Raw genomic sequence first — 14485 nt, 5'->3', positions numbered from 1 at the left:
GTCACCGGATCCTTCAGTAGATCCAGGCAGATCAAACAGGAGAGGGTTTCCCGGTCCATCTGATTCTGCGCCATTTCTGCTCTCAGTCAGTGTCTATGGGAGTTTCTAAAAACAGAAACGGGGTTGAACTCTGATCTATGACTGGTGTGTTACTGCAGAGAAGCTGCAGCCAATCACCTTTCACCTTCATCAGCTGTTTGTTCCTCCAATATTCAAGGGTGATTCAGAGCAGGAAGATATGGGAGGGTTATAAAGTTTTTTCAGCCTGCAGAATAAAAAGCAAAGCTGTAAATATGACGTTTTTCTCCTCATTTACAAGACATAGTTTGTTAAATATTGACTTTTTCCTCTTTGAAACTTCTTGTCATCATTTCATTATTTTTCCAAAGGTAGCTCAGTTTTCTTTTTCTGTTGATGCTTCTTAAAATTTCAAAAGTATTTTTGCAAATAAGTATTTTTGATAGTGAAACTAAATATATGATCCTCTCCAGCATCACATGAGACATTCATGATAAACTTCAGCTTTTTGTAACGTTTTTTTTTTATTTTTAATCTGGCTTTGGGATTTCTTGGAAAGAGAAACTCACTGCTGGTTTAATACTAATTCAGGCCACAAGAGGGCAGCATCAGTTCACAGAGTCAATCTACTTAAAATGTGCACAAAGAATCGACGTCATCATGTCTACTTTAAGGAGGTTTAGCTCCTCTAAATGTTGACCAGTAATATTTTTAACTTTACAAGGAATCAATGTTGACATGAACTTTAGAAAAAGCATCAAACCTATTAATGAAATGTAATTATTCAATAATAGTCCAACAGTTTATTTCCTGAAACCAACCGAGTTTTTATCTGGTTGAGGTTCTGGTTCTGGTCTTAGAATGGCCAACTCTCTGTTGTTCCTCTGTCAATTTGATACAGTAGGGGCTTCCACACTTCCCATATCTGTGTCCTCTGTCACTTTTATCAACAGTTAAAACTGTTTAATCCGTTGTTAAGATGTGGTAACCTGTTTTTCCGAGCCGCCTTTAAACGCAACGCTACGACACTCGCGCTGGGTTTACACCTGTGCCGCAGTGAAGGAGACCTGCTGCTGCTGTGTGGAGCTACGTAGGTTTGTGTTAGAATCACTGCAGCAAACAAGCAAAACGCAAAGAACTTTTTACAGTTTTTCCCCCAAACTAACAGACTGAGTTGAGTAAAACTGTTGGATGCAGGTAATGTTAGCTAAAAGATGACTAGCTAATATCAATACAGCACCTTAAGCTTAACAAGTAGCCTGTAGGTTTCCGATGTTGTTGTCCAGCTATGTACATTCATTTTGCCCCCAAAAGAAATAGATTTTCCCAGCACCCTGCTCATTCTTAGGGTGCGTTCACACTGCAGCCTTAAGTGACCCAATTCCGATTTTTTTGCCGGGGCTGTTCGCACTGTCAGTAAATGCGACCTGCAGTCTGAACGGGCAAACGACCTGAAAGTGTCCCGCATGCGCACTAGAGGGCGCAATAGCATCAGCGTTCTCAGTGTTCTGTCAAATGCCATAAAAAGAAGAAGTGCTCAGTGTTTGTGGAAGTAAATATGGAGGCTAACGGTGGAGCTTAGCTTACATATTTGAAGTTGTTGTCCAACCGGAGCAGCATATTAACAACTTAATCCTCATATATTCCGTCATGGTTGTTGTTTTTCTTCCCACTTGCGCGTATCAGGACGCAGAATAGTGAGATTTGTTGAGAATCAGTGACGTTCAGTTCGGATGAAGGCGACCTGAACGTTAGGTCGCATTTGAATCGGATACGTATCGGATATGGGTCACAGTCGAAAAAGAATCCGACCTGTGCTGTTCACACTGCCGTGAAAAAGTCGGATACAGGTCACATTACGCCAAAAAAAATCAGAATTGGGTCACTTCAGGCTGCAGTGTGAACGCACCCAAAGAAGCCTCTCACCCCTTCCCTTCACAAACGTCATTCAACCAGACAGCTATTTGTAATCCAAAATGGGGCAGAAATAGGGGGGGTCCAGGAGAAAAAGTTTGGGAACCACTGGTTTAGCTTCACATTTATTTATTCAAAGGAAATAAAATACAACACTGTAGTTGGGTCATTTTAGTCTGATAACTTATACCACCTCTGTTCTTTTGTGTCTTTGCATATTTTACTCTGGCTAAATTATCTTTCTGCAAACTCCACATAAACTATAGAGTCCTAACTATAACGTCATAAAGTCTCAACACTGAGTACATACAAACACCATGTAATTTAATGAGACAGGTCATTCAGTGATGGGAAAGAGAAAGAACAGCCTTTTTCAATTGTTTTATCAGACATAATAAGCCGAAGTTATCCAGGGTCATCAGTTACTTAAATCTCACCTTAAATGCACAAAAACACACAGATTTTGTGTGCAAAAGCTTTTATAAGCCTCTTTAAGAACAATAATTCTCAGTAGCAGTTTTCTGTCTAACTTTATTAGACTCTCACTGCTAGACTGAGAGTTTAATAAAGTCAGACAGAAAACTGACCCTGTGGAGAAACTCTGGCCCAATGTTCTTTCCAATTCAATTATTTGAGGTTTGGACACATTTGCTTCTGCTGATGAGAGGATGGAGGGAAGTAAAGATAGAGATGACATACTAACTTCACATGGGCAGTAAATATCTACACAAACATAAAACACATAGCCACATACATTTCATCTGAGCCTCCTGTCAAGGAGAGATGGCTAGAGATCAGGTCGATCAAAGGAACCCTGAACTTCCTTCATGGAGAAAATATTTTCCACATGTGTTACAAGAAAAAGGGCCTTTCACCTAACCTTTAATGTACAAAACACAGATTTTGTACAGGGTCAGTGTGTGAATTCTCCAATATACCTTTATATCACAACACTGAGAAAAACCTTTCCTACATGTTTGACAACATGCTTCTCCCCAGTGTGTGTTCGGTAATGCACTTTCAAGATACAGCTATTAGTAAAGCATTTTTCACAAATGTCACATTGGAAAGACCGTTTCTTTGTGTTAAACAGGACTGACTGACACAGTGGAGCTGCTTCCTTCCTGATATTTTCTCTGGACTACAAGAGAAATTTGAAAGGAAAGATGCTCAGCTCTTCTACTCTGAAATCACCTTTCTGAAGAGCAGAAGTCTCCATCAAAGCAGCAAAATGCTTCTGGACAAGCTGCTCTCCCTCCTGACTACTGGAGAGATCCTTCTGGTCCTGTCCAGTTGGTAAATGTTCTGGCTTTTCCTTTTATTCTTCAATCACTTGGACTTTCTGGTCCTCTTCTTCCTTAGTCCTTTTAGGTTCTGGTTCCACCTCTATCATTATCCACTAATGCTCTCCTTCCCCGATTACAAACCTGCAGAATGGCAGAAATTTTCTCCTTAATGGAGACATGTCTGTTGGAAACAAAGGAAGTCATCATTAATATAATTTAATTGATGACTGGCTCATGAACCAGCCTGGTTCTTCCTGGAGATCCGAACAATAAGCATGGCATGTCTAAAATGTTTTTATTGGAAAAGAAGGAGAAGTTTGCAGGGTAACTTATCCTTCACACCAACTGGGAGCCCTTGTTCATCAGGTTCAAAATAAATCCAGATTTTATTCCAGCAGCACAATTTCACACAGAAAAACAAATCTTCAATTTAAAGACATTTAGTTAATAAGGAACCCCTTCCCACATAAAGAAAGTACATTTTTAACAAAATTCCACACTATGGGAGAGAAAATGTGATTGGGGAGATGCGAGTTGTTTCCCAATTCTTGATGCCCACTGAGTTTGCCAGCAGTCCAGTGGTAAAAATGCTGCAACCACATCCGTCTAAAAAATGTTTTTGTAAGAAATGCACTAAAACAAGTAAGATACCAAAAAAGACAAAATAATTTTGAAAGAGTAAATCAGTAAAATCAATACATTAGAACCCTCTTCAAAATATATTTTATTGATACCGGAAATGTTTTTTTTTTTTTCAAACAAAAAAAGAAAAAACATAAAATTTACAGTAAAAATCTGTAATGCATAATTCAATTGAATGCCTAAATTCATATAATTTTCCATCTGTATTACAGATTCTGTGAAACTTAAGTTTTAAATAAAAATATTTTTCAGGTGCTTTGTAATATTTTCAACCTTATTTGTGACATTCACTTTTATCTTTACAGGATACACAAAAATAACAAATTCATGAATATTCAAACAAAAAATTATCAATAGTGATTAAATACTAATTAATTTTATATAACTAATAATAAACTATCCTTAAACTCCATGACATGTAACAACAAAATCTTCCTGTAGAGGGCAGCAGCGCATCACCAACAGACCAAAGCAGTGAAGCAAAATGACAGTTTCTGTCTGAGGCTTCTCCTTGTAAACATCACTCAGACATGAAATCAGCTTAGATCCACAAAAAGACAATATCTGTTCTCTTGTTTGTGTTAAGACTCAACTAAATGTGTTCAAACAAGAACATGATTGAAGTAACTTATTTAGCCTGCCATTTTGTTTCTGAATTCAGTCTTTGCAGCTAAAAGCATTGAGAAATGAAAAACAGCAAATGTTGATGTGCTGATCACACGTTTTAGAGAATCGTGTTGAAAAATGAACAAATTAATCAGAACAGGAATGTCATATAAAACAAAATCGAGACATGTCTGAATTAAGGTTTCTGAGGAGTTCAGAGGAGTTCAACAAAAAAAAAAATATGTTGGAGGATTAGAATCTGAATCAAATATACTGAAGCTTCAGTGGATTCTGTCTATTAGGATTTACAGAACTCTGCTGAACCCACAACCAAAACTCCAGCATGTAGCGGCTGAGTGAATCTGGTCTGGACTCTGTGGATCAGAGTCATGGATTCAGAGACTCTGTAGAAGAACAGCTCACCTATGCTGTGGTCCAGGTACACTCCGACTCTGGAGGAAACTGGACCTGAGATGGAGGTCCAGTCATTATTGTGACCAAATTTATAACCATCCTGGGAACAATTTAATGCCCAAGATTTGTCATTACCTCCAAATTTACAGTTATTCCCATGACCTGCTCTGCTGATATTCTTGTATGTGACTGCTACATAAACTGTCCCTCTCCACTCCACCTCCCAGTAACGACGTCCAGTCAGACTCTCTCTACTCAGAACCTGATGATAAACGGTGAATCTCTCTGGGTGATTAGAACAAGGCTGAGGTTGATCCATCCAAGTCACCTTCCTGTTCCCCTCTGATAGTATCAGCTTATTGTGAGCTGTATCTGAATCCAGAGTGATTTTACATAAATAATTCAAGAATCCAGCTCTGCTCTTTGGCTCTGGTTCTGGTTCTGACAGTAAAACGCCCACCTCACTGACCATCAGTGAGATGTTTGTCCATGAGTCTCTCAGGACGTCCTGTAGTTCATCTCTGAGCTCTGACACAGCTGCTGTCACGTCCTCAAAGTGTCTCAGAGGACGGATGTTGATGCTGGATGAGTGTGTCGACTCCCTGGGTGCTGGCAGTGAGGGGTAGTTGAGGAGAAACTGGTTGTGATCCTCTGTGTGTGAGAGCTGCTCCAGCTCAGCGTCTTTCCTCTTCAGCTCAGTGATCTCCTGCTCCAGCTTCTCCTGAACATCTTTGACTCGACTCACTTCAGTTTCCTGCTGTGATCTGATCTGCTGCTTAACATCAGAGCTTCTTTTCTGGAGGAGACGGATCAGCTCAGTGAAGATCTTCTCACTGTCCTCCACTGTTTTATCAGCAGAGTGATTGATGGCCTCCACCTCCTGTTGAAGCAGCTTCACATCTTTCTCTCTGTCCTGGATTCTCTGCTGGATGTTTCCTCGTCTCTCCTCCAGCTCTATCTGCCTCTCAGCTCTTTCTGCTGCAGCTGACACTGTGTCATGACCTTTATGTTCATCCACAGAGCAGAGATAACAGATACACTTCTGATCAGTGCGGCAGAACAACTTCATCACCTCATCATGCTTAGAGCAGATGTTCTCCTGGAGGTTCTTGGACGGCTCCACCAGCCTGTGATTCCTTAATTGAGGCTCATCATAATGAGCCTGAAGGTGTTTCTCACAGTAAGAGGCCAGACAGACTAAACAGGACTTGATGGCTTTCAGTTTCCTCTCAGTGCAGAAATCACAGGCCACATCTTCATGTCCAGTAGAGCAGAGATCAGCAGGAGCAGCTTGGAGTCCGGTCTTCTGCAGCTGCTCCACTAAAGCTGCTAGCATGGTGCTCTTCTGCAGAAAAGGCTTTTGTGTGAAGGAGTGCCTGCACTGAGGGCAGTGGTAGCTTTTCTTCTGCTCACCTTCACCCCAGAAGCTTTTAATACAGTTCATACAGTAGCTGTGTCCACAGGGAATCGTCACCGGATCCTTCAGTAGATCCAGACAGATCGAACAGGAGAAAGTTTCTCGGTCCATCTGATTCTGCGCCATTTCTGCTCTCAGACACAGTGAGTGTGAGTTTCATTTCCTGAAACCAAAACTAGGGTGGAGCTCTGATCTATGACTCATGTCTCATTGCAGAGGGGCTGCAGCCAATCAGCTTTCACCTTCAGCAGCTGTTGGTTCCACCCAGCTTCAACGCATGTTTGAGCAGGAAGAAGAGGGAGAAGTTGTAAACTTTTTCCAGCTTGAAAATTGTCTCCTCATACATCACAGAAATTCAAGAGATTTTTCAAACTTCACTGTACTGAAATGTTTCTCTTTTGTAAATGAAGGTGAAACCAGAGATCTCTTCTCTAGCATCAAATGAGACACTCCTGACAAACTTCAGTTTTTTGTAACACATGCATTTTTCATCTGGATGACGTAACTTTGTGTTTTCTGGAAACAGAAACTTACTGCTGGTTTAATAGCAAATCGTGCCACAAGGGTATGGAGGACCAAAACTGACATAATAATAAATAAAAGAATAAATATATAAATAAAAGAATAAATATATATCGGACATAAATAAATAAAAGAATAAATATATAAATAAAAGAATAAATATATATCCAACATAATAAATTAAAGAATCAATATAAAAATAAAAGTAGAATATATAATTAAACGAATAAATATATATTTCCATTTGCTCTATTTATTTCTGTATTGTTTTCTGTATTTATTTCTGTATTTATTTCTGTATTGTTTTCTGTATTTATTTCTGTATTATTTCCTCGCTGTATTTCTGCTTCGTCGATATATAAATGAGGTGGGCAGCAGCCTTCTACGTCCAGCTCTCTATTGGTCAATAAACAGGAAAGCGAACGATCCGTGTGCAGATCGATTGTGAATGCCTGCGCTGTGGTCCTCTTTGGAGAGAGCCTTATAGACCCTTTTCACAAGACGTCAAACAACATCCGTTTAACCATAGACATTAAAACGTTTAACATCCTAACATCCACTATCTATACATAATCTAAACTGGACAAATTCCTCGCTGATCGATACCAGTTTGACTACGAAGGTACGTGTTTTTTTTTTTTTCTAGCAGTTAGTTGATATGCTAGGCTAGCAATAGTAATTCTTATATTATGTCTATGGGTCTATAAGGCTCTCTCCGAAGCAGCGCAGGCATTCACAATCGATCTGCACACGGATCGTTCTCTTTCCTGTATATTGACCAATAGAGAGCTGGACGTAGAAGGCTGCTGCCCACCTCATTTACATATCGACGAAGCAGAAATACAGCGAGGAAATAATACAGAAATAAATACAGAAAACAATACAGAAATAAATACAGCAAATGGAAATATATATTTATGCTTTTATTTCTTATCAAAATGTATATTTATTCTTTTACTTATATATACTGCTCAAAAAAATAAAGGGAACATTTCACTTTAATTTTGTGTGTGGCTCCAAATCCAGGCCTCCATTGGTTAATAAATTTGATTTCCATTGATGATTTTTGTGTGATTTTGTTGTCAGCACATTCAACTTTGTACAGAACAAAGTATTCAATGAGAATATTTCATTCATTCAGATCTAGGATGTGTTGAGTGTTCCCTTTATTTTTTTGAGCAGTGTATTTTTACTTTTATTTTTATATTGATTCTTTTATTTGTACATTTCTACTTTTATTTTTATATTGATTCTTTTATTTGTATATTTCTACTTTTATTTTTATATTGATTCTTTAATTTATTATTATGTTGGATATATATTTATTCTTTTATTTATATATTTAGTCTTTTATTTATTATGTCACTTTTGGTCCTCCATACAAGGGAGCAGCATCAGTCCACAGAGTCAATCTAGTTGCAGTAAGCATCTGTCATTGTCTGTTTTAGGGAAGCTTAGCCCCTCTAGATATTGATCAATAATATATTTGATCATACAAGGAATTTACTGTCTTGAAATTTTATACAAAACAATAAAAAATGCCTGTTTGAGTCTCACATTAAGCTCTGCAGTTGGTTGGGCATCAAGTCATCGCTGAGAATCAGCAGAGTAGCATCAAAATTAGTATCAGTATTAACTATAATTAAAAAATATATATATTTTATTTTTTAGCTAATGAAATGAGTTTATTTTGTTGAATCGCAGAATGAATTCCAGTATCTCTGGAATCAAAAGTCGAACCTGAAAGTTATCTCTGAAGGAATTAATTCAAAGTACCGACAGAAGAAACTCTTCAAGCAAAAAGGAATGATCAGACACATTTGTTTCCAATCAAGCCTGAGAGTTTATTAACAAAACAGCCAAACTGAATTATCTGAAAAATAACTTTTCTTCAACTACTGACATGGAATTTAGCTAAGGATGGAAAAGACATCTAGTGATAAACTGGGGATCAAATTAATGAAATATGATAAAAGGAAGTGGGATACTGAAAAATAACTTAAAATCTAATTAAAACAAGAAAAATGTACCAGTAGAACCACAGTGCATTTAAAGTATTACAATCAGCCTGACCCCTGCAGTGAGGGAAGGAAGTGGAGGAAACAGAAGTTGGTGGTCATACCTCAAAACTGAAACTGTGATTAAAATTCACATAAAATTAAACTGATTTAAAACAAAAAAATACAAAATACAGAAGTCAACAAATGTAACTGTAAGGCTTCAACATCATGTTTGTGGAACAATGTTCACTAAGTTTTTGTTATAACCCTGCAGCAGATCATCTAGATTTACAAAAATCTGTTTCTCCACAGTAAGGTTGAAGTCTGGCCTTTGACTAGGCCGGTTCTCCTTCACCAAGTCCTTGAGAGCTACTACCCTGAAGGTTTTAGGTCATAATCCCATCATTCTTTAATACCCGAGAGTACTTGAGAAACTAAAATGGTGTAAAAAACAAAGTCTATTTTAACAATTCAAACAACAAATATGAGTAGAAATCATCTTGGCACAACGGCAGAAGCTTAACATCAGATGTTTTCCAAGTCTGCTATGCAGGGTACAGCCAATTAGCAGAAAGAGAAAATGAATGCCGCTTTAGGATTGGCTCCTTTGCAAATATCAGCTAGTAGCATGTCAAGTGGCATAGCACCATAACATTTCAACTTCAAAACCAGTTGAATATCTTTAATTTCACAGATATACTCTGCAATAAAAAAAAATGTTTTGCAAAGTGGAAACAATCCAAGAAATGGTTAAATATTTATTATAGTAACTCTGTGTGAGGCAAATGACTAATTTTCACTTTTGTGTCTTTTATTTGGAAATCCAGTTTACCAGCATGTAATAACACTTTTTACCCCATATTTCATGTCAACCATCTATCTCACCCATGTGGCCTCTAAAGAACATCTTTCCACAGGTTTGGCTTCAATCAATCAATCAAATTTTTATTTACTTATTTCAGCGGCAAGGTATTTTAAGGCAAGGCCTCCGATCTGACTTTTCAAATTAATGCTCAAATTATCCTTTCGATAGCTTTTTTCACAAGAGTGGCATGAAAAAGGCTTCTCAGCTGTATGAATTTTCCTGTGATGATTTTAAGTACTAATTCGTGAGAACCTCTGTCTGCAATGATTCACAAGAAAAAGGTTTCTCTCCTGTATGAATTCTCTTGTGACGATTTAAAGCCATCATTACACAGAAACTTTTTCCACATACTTTGCATGAAAAAGGCCTCTCACCTGCATGAATAATGTTATGGTAATTTAAAGATCTAAATTGAGAGAAACTCTTTCCGCATAACTTGCATGAAAAAGGCTTCTCTCCTGTATGAATTTTCTTGTGACGATTTAAATTACTCATTTCAGAAAAACTTTTTCCGCATGATTGGCATGAAAAAGGCCTCTCTCCTGTATGAATTCTCTTGTGACGATTTAAATTTCTCATTAAGAAAAAACTTTTCCCGCATGTTTCACATGAAAAAGGTCTCTCACCAGTGTGGGTTCTGTAATGGATTTTCAAGTTATACTGTTGTGTGTAACATTTCCCACAAATGTCACATTTGAAAGGTTTTTTCTTTGTTCCAGTATCAGACTGACTCTCTGACACAGAGCAGCTGCTTCTTTCCTGATCTTTGCTCTCATTCACTGCACAGACATGAAGGGAAAGCTGCTCTGTTCTTGTCTCTTCTTCACTCATATCATCTTCCTGAAGAGTAGAAGTCTCAGTCAAAGCAACAAACTGCTTCTGGACAAGCTGCTCTCCCTCCTGACTGCTGCAGAGGTCCTTCTGGTCCTGTCCAGTTGGTAAATGTTCTGGTGGCTGCTGTTCATGTTGAAGCACTGAAGAATCTAGCTCCTCTTTTCTTACATATGTTAGTGGATATTCTATTTCCTCATGTTTAAACAGGGTAGGTTCTGGCTCCTCCTCTTCTTTTTTAATCCATTTTGGTTCTGGTCCCATCTGTTCCTCTTCAGTCCACTGAGGTTCTGCTTTTTTCTGGTCCTGACTGGACCTACTTGCCAGGCTCCAGACTTGTTGGATGACAGGAGCTTCCTCCTCATTGGAGACACTTGGCTGTTGGAGGTCTGTGGAAAAAAGATGACATCATTAATACAACTTAATTGATGACTATCTCATGGATCAGCCTGGTTTTCCCTGCAGATTCTGGTCTGAATCTAGCTACTCTTTTCTCATGTGCATTAGTGGATATTCTATTTCTTCATGTTTGAAAAGTGTAGGTTCTGGTTCCTCCTCTTTTTTTTTAATCCATTTAGGTCTTTGTTCCACATCTCCAACAACACATCTCCAGGTCTCTCTGTAAGAGAACAACAGCTAAGAGGAACATCCTGGAGTTATCAGGTCTCCATAGCAATAATCAGACACTATATTCATGAAAACTGGATGTTTGTGAGAAATAACACAAAGAATCATTTCCTATCACCAAAGTTAGACACCTGATCCATTTAACTTGAACATGTCCCACAGAACAAATCTGCAGCGACAGAGATAAATTATTAAACACATGTGATAAATGTAAATTTGCAGAAAACCATTTGCATGTTTCTACTTTGACAGTTTTCCAGTGTCCCTGTAGAACTGCTCTGGGCCCCTGAACTGAAGGGATAACACTAAATTATTATGATTGGGGCTTGCCCATAGCAATGCATAGGGAGAGCAGTCACTGCCTCCATGCATTGCATGGCAGGCACCTATTGTTCTACACCCAATAGAATGTCTCTTTATTATTATAGATTATTTATCTTTCTTCCGTCACCGTTAATGCAGCTCGTACCACTGCGTGTACCCCCACAAAAGTGGTATCAAATCATGCGGCTCGATGCCGAGAAGGGAGCTATTACTTTTAGTGGGATTCTGAGATAAAATGACGACATAAATTGAGAAAAACGAGAAAAATTTAGGCTGAGTGTCTCACAGAATCACTAACACTTCTCTCTGAAACACACACACAGCACAGTGGAGGTCTGACTCCAAAACTTTTTTTAACTCCCTCTCACAGGCACAAATACAGGCCTATTGATCTCAAAGTTGGTCATGACATAGATACACATGCCTGCTCCCGTAAAATGTTTTCAAAATTTTCCTGGGGATTATGGTTTTTTGTCAGGGTCCTGGAGACCGACGCTGGGTGTCTCACAAGTATAGAAACCAGCATCCTGTCTGACAGAGAGAGCCAGCCCAGGTGCAGATAATTAATTACCATAGCAACAGGTCCTAGACAGAGGCAGTGAGTATTCCCACAGCGCTGAATCAGATCTCACAATGCATTGTGGGAAGAATACATATTTCCTGTGACTATTCATGTTTTGCTTACATAAAATTATTACTTCTCTGAATATTTGAGTGTAAATTAAAATCCTTAGTATGAAATTTAATTTTTTTTTTTTAGAAATAAAGAATTACCAACTTTCTTCATGTTTTTAAAGTTTGAACCATGAGTGAGAACAAAATATGCGAAGCTTATAGTCGTCGGTCTCGGACCCAACTTTACTGACATGGGATTTAGCCATTGCATTACAATTGTTTGTCAGTTCATGTATATCCCTATGATATATTTGACAATACTTTAAGATATGTATGTTAGACCAGCATGGATCTATTTATCAGGACAAATCTAAAACGCTGGGACTAAAGTGATGGGCACACTTTGGCAGGCCCCTTAAAATTTCTGCAGGAATTTTCTAGTTTTTCTTCAGTCACCGTAAATGCGGTATATAATTGCGGCTCGATCACGGGAGGGGAGCTATTATTTCTGGTGGGATTCGGAGTTACCACGGCAACACAAATTGGGTAAAAAGCCCCCCAAAAGCCCCATTCATTTCAGTGGAGTGAGATCCTAAAAATACCCTATTTTTGAGCAATCACTGTGTCATCATAAATTCATGTAGAAATGCCATTCAAACTTCAGTTTGTAGATACGCCCGTCTTCTTATCTAAAGTGAAGACGGTACATTGATATGAATTACGGATTGTCCGTAACTTGTCTCCAAGCAACCTAAAGTTTTCGATTTTTCGAAAAGTTAGTGTGTTGCTCTCACTCCGCTAGAGTGTGGGAGAGAGTGGATTTCTAACCCCAAAATAATTTCTAACTCGCCCTCACGGCCAGAAATATCGCCCGATTGGCCTAAAAGTCGGTCAGGACATAGATACGCATCCCTGCTCCGGTAAAATGCTTTCAAAATGTCCCTAGGGCTTACGGTCTTCTCTCCAGGTGCTTTCGACCGATGTGGCGCGACAGGATAAAGCCATGCTCAGACCTATGTTTTTCCATATATTTCTGAAAAATGTCAGGCCTGAGCACACATCATCTATCTCTCATCGCTGTTAATACTGTGAGCAAGGTAGAGGTATGAAATGCGGGAATATCGGAGAAGACAAATAGCCCTCTAATACGCTTCAAACGGTTTTCGAATACGTGTCACGGTTCCCGAATGGGAATGAGTTGTTCGAAGGGCTTTTTTGGTTAAAAAACTGGCTGTTTTGAACAGAATTTTCCCACACTTTGGCTGTCACAGCTGCAGGGGATCAATTAATTACCATAGCAACAGAGCACATGGCACATGGCATGTTTGCAGTCCTAAGCAGCTGCTTAGGACTGCAAACATGCCATAACTGTAGTTCTATCTATGGCTGAGACTCAGTTAAAACAGAGGCCTGAGCAGAATGTCAGAACTACAACATGGCAGAACTGTCAGCTAAACAGAAATTACTCTCACCCTGTAGGCCAGTGACAGCTGAAGTTGGCAGGGGATTAATTACACAGACTTCTTCGTCTGTCTTCAAGTTCTTCTTCGACTAGTAATAAAAAATCATGGGATACGTAGTCCATTTGCCGAAGCCAGTGGCAACACTTACGGCTAGCCCCGAAAACAATGGCATAATGGCAGGTGTCAGAGGAAGTGCCAGTACGACGTGCCGAGGTCAGCCGAAGTCAATGGCAACACTGGCAGCTAGTCCCGCAAACAGTGGCACTCGCGGCGCGTAACGACACCTGCCACCGGAAGTGCCATTAGTAGGTGCGGTGTCACGATTTGCGCCGATTTTATTTATTCAACAATTTATTCAACCTTCAACAATAAATTAAAATAAAGATGTAGCACTTGAGCTTCAGCTGAAGAGAGACAGGATCACAGCTTTGCTCTGCTATTTCAGCGCTGTGCAACCTGCAGCTCCAGACCTGCAAGTGGCTCTGTGGCTCACTTAATAAACAATATTGCCCTTATTTGTCTCATTCCTTTGTTCCATGTCCTTGGAAAAAAAACAGCTCATCCTGCGTCTCCTCCATAATACTATCCACTGCTCTCATTTACAAAATCAAGTATGAGATTAGAAATGAAGAATTTACACGTTGTATTCCAAATTTCCAGCACTAATAACTGGAGATATTTACGAATGACTCATAAACACCTTTGTGCTAGCCTCTGTAGCATCAGAGCTAGCAGCTAAATCAGTTCCTGTTCAGCAGCAGCTGGAGCTGCAGCAACTATCGCCGCTGACGGATCTCCGTCTGCTGTGAAAACATCAGCACCTTTATCCAGACCTACCAGAACTTTGTCTCTGCAGCTCCGAACCGACTCTGTGTAGCTTAATTTGTGGTTTCCAGTCGATCCCCATCATCCTGCGCTGAGCATCGAGCTCTTCCTCGTAG

At 39.2% G+C, this 14485-nt stretch overlaps 3 protein-coding genes across 7 annotated transcripts in view; all 3 read right to left on the bottom strand.

Moving 5' to 3' along the window:
• The window catches only part of LOC103129852 (tripartite motif-containing protein 16-like), an 8380-nt gene extending 1721 nt beyond the window's left edge, over nt 1-6659 (bottom strand). The window contains exons 1-2 of the mRNA XM_016665447.1: nt 5327-6659; nt 2808-2812 (exon numbers count right to left, since the gene is read on the bottom strand). Of these exons, the coding sequence (XP_016520933.1) occupies nt 2808-2812; nt 5327-6423 (1102 nt within the window). The 5' untranslated portion in view covers nt 6424-6659. The remainder of the gene's footprint in view (nt 1-2807; nt 2813-5326) is intronic.
• LOC103129847 (zinc finger protein 182-like) overlaps nt 246-14485 on the bottom strand; it is a 43881-nt gene continuing 29641 nt past the window's right edge. Inside the window, exon 3 of the mRNA XM_016665448.1 lies at nt 246-265. Coding sequence (XP_016520934.1) covers nt 261-265 — 5 coding nt within the window. The 3' untranslated portion in view covers nt 246-260. The remainder of the gene's footprint in view (nt 266-14485) is intronic.
• LOC103129848 (zinc finger protein OZF-like) overlaps nt 3059-14485 on the bottom strand; it is a 59591-nt gene continuing 48164 nt past the window's right edge. For 3 of the 5 annotated variants that reach the window (XM_016665445.1, XM_016665440.1, XM_016665441.1), the window contains one exon: nt 8643-10058. In XM_016665445.1, coding sequence (XP_016520931.1) covers nt 9922-10058 — 137 coding nt within the window. In that variant the 3' untranslated portion in view covers nt 8643-9921. Of the gene's footprint in view, nt 3235-8642; nt 10227-14485 lie in introns of those variants that run through there. The other 2 variants (XM_016665446.1, XM_016665444.1) reach the window with 2 other exon arrangements.

This window comes from Poecilia formosa, unplaced genomic scaffold (genome assembly GCF_000485575.1).
Source record: "Poecilia formosa unplaced genomic scaffold, Poecilia_formosa-5.1.2 Scaffold585, whole genome shotgun sequence".
NCBI lineage: Eukaryota > Metazoa > Chordata > Actinopteri > Cyprinodontiformes > Poeciliidae > Poecilia > Poecilia formosa.
Note: the sequence above shows the minus strand (reverse complement) of the source record. Positions and strands in the feature narration are given on the sequence as shown.